Source organism: Plectropomus leopardus, chromosome 13 (assembly GCF_008729295.1).
Source record: "Plectropomus leopardus isolate mb chromosome 13, YSFRI_Pleo_2.0, whole genome shotgun sequence".
NCBI classification, from domain to species: Eukaryota; Metazoa; Chordata; class Actinopteri; order Perciformes; family Serranidae; genus Plectropomus; species Plectropomus leopardus.
In genome coordinates this window covers 12,432,108-12,444,344 of record NC_056475.1, presented here as the reverse complement: position 1 = coordinate 12,444,344, position 12,237 = coordinate 12,432,108, and the positions used below count along the sequence as shown (strand labels likewise).

At 39.0% G+C, this 12,237-nt stretch overlaps 1 protein-coding gene across 1 annotated transcript in view; it reads left to right on the top strand.

Moving 5' to 3' along the window:
• The window catches only part of jade2 (jade family PHD finger 2), a 211,139-nt gene that overhangs the window by 178,547 nt on the left and 20,355 nt on the right, over nucleotides 1–12,237 (top strand). Inside the window, exon 12 of the mRNA XM_042499142.1 lies at nucleotides 7,632–7,770. Within this exon, the coding sequence (XP_042355076.1) occupies nucleotides 7,632–7,770 (139 nt within the window). The remainder of the gene's footprint in view (nucleotides 1–7,631; nucleotides 7,771–12,237) is intronic.

Below are 12,237 nucleotides of genomic sequence, written 5' to 3'. Positions count from 1 at the left end.
ACACACAGACTCACACGCTGCAGTTCAGTGCACCTAGAAAGAGGGGAAATTAATCACACACTTCAAAAAGACGAATCCCCCGGTGCTGTTGCACCTTCTAAACAAGAGAGGGAAGGGGGTTTGGAGGGGAGGATAATATTGCAGCAATGGTGAGAAAGGCAACAGCAGAATGTAAAGACAAAAGACACAAAAAAAGCACAGATCTGACAAAAAAAGTGTTTAAAAAGGTTTCCACTGCTGATAGTTGGATTTGTGCTGAGATTACAACCTGCAGGGGGAAAGCAGAGCCTGCAGGCGTCCTTGAAAACCCAAAGACTAGTTTTCCGAGCTGTAGAACATATAAAAGAATGAGATCAGATTAGGAAAAAAAATGGGGGGAAAAATGTTGAAAAATGGTCCCTTGGAGATCAGTGGATAAGATGGTCCTCCTGTCAAAACAAGAAAAAAAGGAAAAAATTACAATTTAGGAGTTGTGTGAAGCAGCGTTCCCTTTGGGAGCTCTCTCAAAGATCCCCTGGCGTTAATGGCCTCTGCAATTTCAGCAACAGCCATGAAATAAATTGGAAAAGGGGGGAGAAGTGTCTTGCCAATGTACCTGCACTCATTAAAAAATCCTTCTTTTATAAAAAAAAAGTTTCATATAGTCATATTGTACTCCTGCCACCTTTACACTAATATACATGTCAAATTTAAGTTTTAATGTCACAGTGCAGTCACATCACAGTTGCATCTTATAAATATTCACTTAATCTTTTATGCACTTCTACTAAAACTGTCATGATGAACAAAATCAAGCATTTGTTCTCTGCTTTAACAGAAAGGGTTTTAAATTGCCCTGCAGTGACTCTTTTCAAACAGTTTGTACCAGGAACAAAGGGGCTGCAGAAACTAAAATTAGGAAGTAAATCAGGAACTCAAAAGCTTAATTCTGTTTTTGTTTTTTTAGCTTCCCATCTGAAGAACCACAAACTTTGAGCGCACCAGACCAAAAAGCATTGGCTTTGTTTGAGACACAGTGACTATGTCTGACTATATTCCACTAATATTCTCGTTTACATGCAGCTGTGCATTTTCCAAATGAAAAAAAATGATCGATAGAAAGATTCATTTGACAATCAGAAAATACACATACACTGTTTCCATGAACCATATCGAATTCTGAATATTTTCACATTAGGAATAGTATTTCACTAATAGGAATAGTTGAATATTAGTGTGCATGTAAACGTAGTCACTGTTACAAAGAAAAACACATCATGTTGTTCTTAAATATAATAATTTACTGCTTCACCACTGTGATGTTTGAACACATCATGTTGTTCTTGAATATAATCATTTACTGCTGTACCACGGTGATGTTTGACCAAATGTTGAAAAGGAAAAGTGTAGTTAGAGAAAAGGAGACTGCATACACATGAACTACAGACCAGGAGCTACATTCAGACCGTGTTTCCTTCAGCTGAAACGCTGAGAAAAATATCTAAAATTCTGGGTTCCCTGAAAAAGTTCCTGCTGTCGAAAAGGATTATAGTTGTTACACTAGCAGACAAGCCTACATGTGTCTATTGATTTGGTTCTGACAATCATGAGTGCAAAGCACATCAAACAGTACGCTGTAATCTTAACTGCTATAGATGGAAATGTGATGTCAGTAGCATCTCACTTGACTAACCTGTGGCTGCCAATGTCTGTCTTATCAATAATATCTCTTTTGTAAGATTTTCTCTTATGTGAAGAGAAACATTTGCAAAAGTAATTTTGACAAGCATTTCTCTTAATCTATAGTCCTTGCAAAAGTAAATGATGCCTGTTCAGGCTGTAAACGCTGGAGACAGGAAGGATGTTAGCTTTGTATTCTGGTGCAGCCACACCTAAAGTAGAGATTCACACATCGAGAAGCTGCTGTGCATGCGAGAAGCTGCAAGTGGCAGGTGCTATAATAAATAGAGGAAAAAAGCTTACTTTAATTCATCCATGCTTTTACATCTGTGTAATATTCTTAAAAGAAATCTAGTTGCTGTTAGGGAGTTGTGTCTGAACAAAATCGCCACGCTTCCATTTAGTAAACGTGATTCACACTTAATTGCACCCCCACCTTGATGTCCTTCCTGTGTCCTGTGTTCACCACATGTTTGTCACACTCATGATTTTCACAAGCTACTGCGGCATTCTCTCTAAATACCTTTTCAGTAGAGGATATATCCGAGCATTCTCCTAACAGCCCGGGTGATGATCCATCACAGGCTTGGAAATTAAACCCCTCCACACTTGTTACACCTTACTCTGTCATTTTTCATCTTCCTGATCAGCATCCACGCTGTCAGTTTCCATTGTTTATTCTTCCACATCCCCTAATATATTTTTTTCAAAATATATCCCTAAACAAAAATGGAAACTTTTTTGGGCTCCACTAACATAAAGTACACACGAATGTTCTCTTCTTTCTTTCGCCTTTCTTTCCAAACATTGAGCATTGTATTGTATTGTAGTGAACTACACTGTCAAAGTCTCTTCTCCTATGCTCTCTCGCTCCTGTAACATACACACATGCTCACACACACACACACACACACACAAAATCGTCGTCTCAGTGTGACATCTCTCTCTGGTCTCTCTTAGCTCCATTCATGCATGTCCTGCTTGTCCACGCTAAAGCAAGCATGAGGACAGCCTACTGCTGGCTATGACAGCCACACACACAGTGCAAGCCAACACACATAGTTTTAGGAGAATCTCTACAGTATGCTACAGAACAAGTATAATATGTAAGCTTTTACTAAAGGTAAATGCTCTTTATCCTAGCTGCACAACAACAACTATTGGATGGATTGCCATGACATTTGATGCAGACATTTAAGTTCCCCTCAGGATGAATTGTAGTCACTGCAACATCTTCTGCATTTTCGTGTAGCAGTGTCATCAGGTCAGCATTCTAACTTGTCCAATGCTTTGATTTATGACCAGATAACTACAAAACTAATGACAACAGCCCCTTCTGTAGTTTGTTAGCATGTCTCAAAGCACTGCTGCTGACTCCCAGAGCCGCTTCATTGACTGTTTCTGTCTTGTTTACAAAGCTTCGCTGAAAATATTCAGATTTTATAATAGGAGGAGACCGGTTTTGATCTAGGAACTGTAAGGGCACACAGAGGGCACAGATGTCCTCCAAGGCCAAATGCCCTAACTTGCAATGTTAAGAAAAGTGAAAGATTTAATTGGTTCTTCCTTGACCCACGCGACACATCTCCTCCAAGTTTCATGAAAACTGGGCCATTAGTTTTTCTGTAATTCTGTTGACAAACAGGCTAAAGTGAAAACATAACCTCGGAGGTAATGAAAGTTTCTACACCTTGCTCTTGTGCTGCTCAGCGCCGTGTGCGTTAAGATGGGTCATCTTGGAGTGAAGGCAGCTACCTTCGTTAATAGAAAGTAATGAGAAGAAAAAAAGCGGTATTCAAAGACCTGCCTATTACGCTCCATGTCAGGACAGTTGAAAACAATAAGTGGTGCTTTTGTACTGTCATTTTCTCATGCATGTTTTGCATTATGGTTAGACAAAAATAGAATGTCCCCATTTATTTGAAAATGCAGATAAATTAAAGATTTTTTATGTGAAAATAATGAGCTGCTCACATACTGTTTTAGTGTTGTTTATTTAAGCAAACACTTACTGATAAACTTGCTCTAGGTCAACCATTTTACCCCACAGTGACTGCTGTGCAACACACACGTAAACAAATAAAATGAGCTTTTCTCAACCTCAATGTAACTGTAATGAAGCCTGCAGGTGCCACCTGCTGTACCAACACACACATACAGTATATAAACATGATTCACAGCAGCAGGAGAGTTAGTGAGCCATGCAGTCAGGACTCTGTGTTTGTCTAAACAGCAGGAGCCTGTTACAACAAGACATCCCAACAATAAGGGCCTCCATATCATAGACTGCGAGGCAGAGAGAGATTGTCACTGCGCTGTATGTGTGAGAGTCAGTGGAGTGAGACTGCATGCGTCTGGATCGTTTCCTTACATGCTGTGTGTCTGTGTGTATAGACGTGTAGCGTGTCAAGTGTGCATGTGTTTGTGTGTTTCTGTTTAATGCGGAGCTTATTAATAGTCAGTTATTTTCTTTCAGTTGTATCATGTCTTGTCATCTGGGAACATCTGACAGCCATTTTTCTCCATTTTCAATGTTTTATAGACAAAATGATTAATTAATCTGTCGTAAAAACAATAGATTGTTCAGTTATGAATGAATATTTATGAGTTTCAGCCCTAACGGGATTATTGCAAATTAGTTATCTGAAAATTGGAATTTGACTGTACATAGTAATACCAGGAAATTTGATTACTGGCCGTTATTTTCATTTGTTGATTTATCATTAATATTTATATTAAAATCAGAATCACAAATTCTTCATTGATCCCTGGGGGAAACTGGGTGACCTAAACAGTTGCTCTTATATGTACACATTAAAAAAATTACTTAAAAAAAAAAAAAGAAGAATATTATTGTTAAAAAATGTTCAAATTTGTGCATTATGCTACAATATATAACACAATATATATGTAGAAAATAGAAAAATAAGAAATATGTACAAATATGTGTATCATACTACATAACCACAATGTAAATAAAGAAATTAAAATGCTGAGAAATCTATAAGTGTGTTAAATATAAATACAAGAATAGTTTTACACATATGATATAATCTCAAATGAATAAATCATTAAAATTTGACATTAATTTCGGTTTTTTTTAAACTTACATTCCCTCTTGTCATGCCCGTGACTCCTTACTCAGAACAATCTTTGTTTTTCTTATGTAACCAATTCATTATTAATAGTAAATTATGTAGCATCATTCTCGTGTCAGCAAAATGGGAACAAGGGGGAAATGACCCGCAGATACCCCTCACTGCTAACCCCAGAACAATGAAAATATTGAGTAAATAAGCCTTTTTGTATGAAGATTTGTTAACAAATTAAGCAAGATATAAAGACAGTGTATAGACTGTATATAGCTCCTTATCAAATTGGGTGCATAGAGTGATACTGTGCTAAGTTCTAAATTATTTCAGTATCAGTGTATTTGACTGTATGATACTGTCAGGTGTTGTTCTTATTTAGTCTTTGATCATGTGATCAGTGTTTGTTGTGTTACCTGCCACACTCTCAGCTGGAGGGAGAGAGCGAAGTCTCCCGGAGTGAGAGGACAGCTCGCAGCAGGGAGGCGCTCTGCAGGGCTCTGTTACTTGTCATACAGTGTGTGTGTCAGCACGCTCACAGATCTGAACACACAGCCGATGTGTTTGTGTGTGTATATGTACAGTGTATATATGCAGTATGTGCGTGGCCTCTTTCCAGAGAGGCAGAATCTGACAGTGTATCTGACAGTGTTGTGTTTTTCTTTTCACATGATCTGAAAGGGGGGCTAGAATGTTTGATTTTTACTTGCAGGGGGAAAATGTTTTTTCCATGCATTTCAGGTCACTGAAAATAGATCTTTCGTACAACTCCTCTGAGGGGGACAATGCTTAGAAACTGTTTTCAGTGTTGACCTGTAGAGTTTTTTGGTTTGTAACATTGCAGTGTGCGCAGTTCTCCTTTTTGAGACAACGCAAAAATGGCAACATTTTGTGCAGTGGCTTACGTGGCAAAACAAGTGCTGGTTCTCACCATGCTAACATTTTTTTACGTTTAGATAAGATCACAGTTACTCATTCACGATATTGAAGAACTGAGGCCTCAGAATGCACTACAGATATCACTACTCCAGGTAGCCCTTTAGTAAAACTTTTTTCAGGCTTCTGATTGAGACAAGTAAAGCTGCAGCCACTTAACATTTAAAGCCTTCATGGTGTGGCCCTGCAAACTGCACCCATTACCGGTAGAAGACAAACCCACCAACACAACAGTTATTTGAATCTACAACATGTGACGACGTCAGGGCTTCCATTTCTGGACCAAGAAGCAAAGGGACTGATCATGTAGGTATTGTTTGCAAGTCACGTAACTTGAGTAACTGCTTCAGCCACAGCTATACCTACTCATTCTGACTCGTTCTAGGGTTTACCGCCTGTTGGTTCGGCATGCTCTTTACAGTGCTCCGTCTTCCATGCAGCTCTATATCCCACCAGGACTTGTTTAAATTGTTCTTATTTTGTCATTTTCCCTTGATTTTGTGATCATTTTTTTATGATTTTTGTGATTCTACCATGGCTGAGTAAGACACATATATAAATGCTTTTCTTTTCTGTCTGTTTAAATACTTTTTATTCATGTTTTTACCCACCAAGGAGAAGGAGCAGATACTGTTGGTGTAACATTTTAGTTAAGTGAAACATCATTCCGAGTCCATGCAAAGCATTTTATTTTGAAAATTGACAGGATGCACCACTGCTTGACTTCCTGCTTGGTATGATCTGCTCTGTGCATCTTGACGCAGCTGCTGTCCATCTCTAGCAAAAATAGACTAGGCGCATATTTTACCCAGAGCAGAGCGTCGAACAGCATCCAGGACACTTCTGAAATGTTCTGAGGCATGCCCAGTGGAATCACCAGCTCTGTCTAGAGCATCCATGATCGGCTCCACTGACGCTGAGAAAATCGTTGCCATTGACGGAGCTGGTGGAATTTAGGGGTTAGAGAGAAACAAGAACACGCAACACAGTCCATCCACACTTAGAGATGCCCGGGAAACCCAGGAGTAGTCTTTATTTCGAGTTTTAACTCTGAGGTTAAGTAAGGTATCGTTCATCAAGGCCACATGGGTCTTGAATCTGTCAGCCTCAACCTCAAACTTTAACTAGAATACTAAACAACCTTTAACACCAGCATTAACATGCATCCCAGGCCTTTAGGTTTTATCTGGGTAGAGCAGAAGGGTAAATGTGCCACTGAAGATGAACTACGGCTCAATCCCCAAACCTCATCAGGAGGTGAGTCACATTTGGCCAATAACACTGTCTCTTTTCTGTAACCACAAATTGGCGCACGGCCTTGGCCAGCTTTTGAGAATTACTGTGTACTCAGCAAGGATGATGTCCTGGAAAATAATTTCTTAATCAGACTTAAAACTGTCAGTCACCAGCTCTTCTGCACTTGTTTCAAACATAAAGCGTTCTGGGAGGGTTGAACACAATACAATTCAATGAAGGAGTTGATCTTGTTTTTCTTGTGTAGAAACTGTTCTGCCTCAAGCCTTAAATCCAGGTTTAGATTGTACTCCACAGTTTTTCCTATCTTCCTTTCTGTGTTTATTTCTCCCACTGGAAACTCTGTCGTATTAGCTATTGTATGTTTACATCCAAATGTCAAACACATTTTACTCTTCTGCAAAACAATAATAATTATATTTAGATGTACTTACATCTGCTGGGTTGTTGCAAATAAAATTCTTTTCTAAAATGTCAACAAATAATCTGAAAACTTTCAATAATATGTATCTTTTTTTCTGCACTACATTTCTCAAACTTTCATATTTTTGTTTGCTAGTTTCTCACTAAAAAAGTCCAAAGTCCACCTGAAAGGAAGAAGTCCCTGTGAAACTTTCCATCTTAAATCTATCATAAATGGAATAAATCAACTAAACCCCTAACCTGAGCCCGTCTTCTGTGTCTCTCCTGCAGAGAAAACCCAGAAGGGAGAAAAGAGGAAGCAGAATGGAGTGAAGGAGAAAGGGAAGGAGAGGAGGAAGAGTAGTCCTGAGAAGAAAAAGGAGAGATTGAAGCCAGAGAATGGCTCCCTGCTAAAAGAGCTAGGTACATTGTGTGTTTGTGTGTGCATGTGTGCGTGGGTGGGTGTACGCCCTGCAGTGTTTTGCAGCGTTTCCAAACTGATAGAATGCAACTCATTGGCTGAACATATGCCACATGTGTGTGTTTGTGTGTCCATAGGAAAGATCCTGCTGACACAAGGTTTCAGCATATTTAATAGCCTTTATGCATCAGTAATTTATTTGAGGCAGCATTTTATATCAACATCTTCATAAGGCCAAAATGCAATGACAAAACAACCAAGACATTATAAAAGTTGCAAATCTCAAGATATTATTTCATTTCGACTAGGTAAAGACTTTATATGGGGAAACTTTGTCATAAATGAATTATTGATGCATCCAAAGTGCTGCAACCTTTAACAAAAACATGTTATATTCTGCTTTGATCAGCAACCCTACCATGCTGGATTATTGCTTCTTTTTTAACTTCATGTCTCCATCATCAGTGTTGGCATATATTTCCTGTGCATTGCTCAATGTAGACCAAGTGTCAGGTTGCATTGGAAAAATTTTAATAGGACTTGAGTGCTTTTCGGCCCAGCAGGTCTCATCTGATGCATCAATCTGTTGGAGGTTGGCAGAGTAATGTTACTCAACGAGAAAAGTGAGGGAGAGAGATGCAGCAAGACTGGATATCGTAAAAATATCAGTAGCATGTGGCACCTTGTATGGTAGCATTGACCACCTGTGTGTGTGAATGGGGGCATATGACATATGTACACACATACTATATGCACACACATACTATGAGAGGTCGAAAGACTAAAAAGGCAGCATATAAGTGCAGGTCCATACGGGAATCGAGCTTTATCGTCTGGTTGAGAGATGACCTCACTCACCACCGAAACAGGCTACAACAGCAAGAGTGAAAGCCTGGTATCCCCTATGTAGTCGTGAGTAGACTTTATTAGGGCCATTATTACACTTACTGTTACAATTACAATTACAGTTGCAATAAAACCTCCAATTCCAAAAAAGGTGGAACGCTGTAAAATGGAAATAAATACAAAATGCAAAAATCAGCAAATCTGTTCAGTTCTACATTCAATTGAAGGCAGTAAAGAGACAAAATGTTAATAATTAATGTTCAAACCGATAAAACTTTCTTTTTGTAAAATTTACACTACACATCTAAATATGATGCCTGCAACAAAGTTCGTAAAAGTTGAGGCAGGGGCAACAAAAGACTTTGGAAGTTGTGTCATGCTCAAATTACACACATTTCACTTGTAAATAGCTTAACTGGAAACAGACTCAAGTGTCATTATTGGATGTGAAAGGAGCATCCTTGAAAGACTTAGCTGTTGACAAGCAAGAACGGTCACTTTTTGAAAAATAATGTTAGGGCAAGTTTAACAGCCTTTCTCAGTGCACAGTGCCGAGGAAATGAGGGATTCCACCATCTACAGTCCATAATATCATGGAAAGATTTGAAGAATCTGGATAAATTTTCACACATTCAAGTGGTCATAGTTGAAAAAGGATGAGTAAATCACTGCATTCTGATTTTTCTTACATTTTACACAATTTCCCAACTGTTTTGGAATTGCGGTTGTGCGATTTTTAAAATTGATTTATTGTTTCAAGTCATTTATGGAGTTAATAATGCCAAATATAAGGTGGTTCCCACTTGTCTAATAAAACAAGGACAGGTCTTTTGTGTGATCAGCAGCTTAGCTCACTCTGTCAGCTGTTTGGTTAGCCGGTCCATCCATTAAAATTTCCCCACCCTTTGGCAGGCACAGTTTTCGTCCTAGAAGGCTGACATATGGCATGGAGGTTAAGTATGTGTGGAGATGTGTGAAGATTTGTGCTTGCATTTGCACTATTGAGTAAAAAGGAGCGTAGCAATGGGAGGATGCATGCACATATGTGGGTGCAGTTGCAAATTGCCAATTTGTGCTCATTTCTATCTTCTTTGAATGTAAAATGAATCCTTTTTGGGAATTTCAACAAGTCATGTGGTTCTCCAGGAACTGACAGTGCGCATTTGTCTATATTATCTGGCGTTTTATAGACTTGTAGTTTTGGACTTTGTTGAAAAAGTAAAATAATCCAGTGCATTGCTGATTTGAAAAAAAAAAATGTCATGTACAATATGGCACTGCAGCTGTTTGCTTTAGTGCTTTTTGTTGCTGGTAGAGTAAGAGTGAAGACAACATGAAGCAAGTTTTAAAAAAAGAGACTTAGTTATCTTCTTATTTTCGGTAACACACATCTTGCAAAGCCTGCTGTCTGTTACAGTGTATGAAAGACCAGCTGACCCAGGACGTTCCCGCCACTGCTCACATGTAAACACAGTTACCATGGGGAATATAATAAAAGCACAATACTGCTGCTTGATCATGCGCAATACATTTTTCTAGTCTTGCGGCTATCAATCAGAGAAACCTAACTATGAACTAAAAATCAAAATCTGCTGTATTTATTGTGGGACTACTGCTGACCCGTAAATCCAGCTAACGCGTATATTTCACCTCACCTAGACTAAACAGTGTCCCTGAGTTTTTTAAGAAAAATTGACACCCATAATCCAGACATGTATATGTGTAAAAGGATGGATAGTTGGAAATGAGAGGTAAAAAATGAAAAATCAGGCATAGAAATGATGGTAAAACTGCAAAGACACAGAGAAGCTCTGTTTCTGTTAATCTGTCATTAATGAGCGACTGGGAGAAAGAAATCACTAGAATAAGGGAGAGAGGCTTGTCACTGCCAATCCTAGTCATTAGTGGGACAAGGGTGGATGATTATGGTTGTCTGTCCTGCTAAAAGGTGATCCATTCCCCACCACCAATCATTACAGCCACATATGACACTCAGGAGACAGATATTAAGTGGAAAGTGAGCATGCAGATTGTATGTATGTAGATATTTATTCGTAACATTGACAGTTTACAGGCATTTAGTTGACAGGGTGACTTAAAGTGAACAAAGATAAAGGCTCAGTGTCTCGCTGGAGGACACAAGATAGACTGTTGATGGACACGCACACTGGCGGCTGTGGCAATTGAATCTGTAGCTTTTAAGCTGTCAACACGAGACAAGCCACCTGCCTGATTATCGGGGTGCAAATTAACATTTCAATACACAGGCATCCTCATAAAAGTCAAAAAGATACTCTGGAGCAGTTTGTCTGTCACTGAGCAGTGGCCGACGTTTATTTTTATTTTCCACTGAGCAGAAGTAACCCAGGCTCACGTTAGTGAGGGGAGAAATGTGTTGACAAATGTGTTAAATCAGGGGTGCAGATACGAGAGCCTCTCTATTCAGAAACATGGGAGTTTCTGATTTAAAACTGAGTATCTTCCCCTCTGTTCATGTCCATCTATTTACCTCTCTATCTGCATCCGTTGAGGCAGACGGGCTCTCTTTGAAGGTTGGCACTCTCCAATGTGTCGGCGGCTCCCGTAAAGTCATATTTCCTGACATCCTGAAAACATCCTCAGTTTATTTTTTCAGATGCAGCTGCTTCATGGGACAGCGGCGCTGTGACAGTTTGATGAGAGCTGGTGCTGTCGGCTCATGGCAGAACCAGAGCGCGCTGTCAGGATCAAACACGGTGTTTCCTCTCTTTCAGGTTATATCTTTCAGGCTATCGCTTTTATTTTGGAAATGTTTCCCTCCAAAATTACATAACCATTCAAAGCCATTTGAAAAAGGCAAAAAACACAAGTTAAATGATTTATAGCATGAAGAGCAAATAAAGGGTCGTTTTTCTGGGAGGGGGAAACCGCATGGTCAATAAAATACAGACTGGGTCCTTTACACTTAAACTGATGAGCATCTGTGAGGTTTTCTTCTATTAAATAGCATCTGAAAAAAGCTTTTTGTCCAAATAGTCCTCACACTTCAGCTCCCTTAAGAGCAATTTATTAGCACATCCACAAGTGACATTTTGAGCTAATGCTCAGATGTAGTATGAGGAAAAGCATTAGCTCAAAACGTCACTTGTGGATGTGCTAATAAATTGCTCTTTAGGGAGCTACAGTGTGCAGACCTTTCTTCATGTTTTATTGCTGTCTTTTATTGGTCCAGCACCGACATTATACAGTTTTTAGATATGTGTGACTAGTCTGCACTTTATTGTACAAATAGTGACATTATTACCTGTCATATTTGTTCTGGCAATATCTGAGATTTTCAGTCACTATTAGTCATAGAATTTCTATAGTTAATCTCAATTATTAATCGTGATTATTCACATTTTTTAGTCGAATGTTTTCTATCCCATTATTTTGCATTCCAAAACTGTTAAAATTCCATACAGACAAGATAAAGCAGTTCATTCAAGATTGTCTTTATTGGGAATCAAATGACAGCAAAAAACTACAGGGGCCGAGCATAAAGTGGGCATGTCTGTGAAGAGGAGACTGATGAGAATCCACAGAATCCATTTTCATTCAGACATCTTGAGGTCAGAGGTCAAGGGTCCCCTGTAAAATGGTCATGCTGTT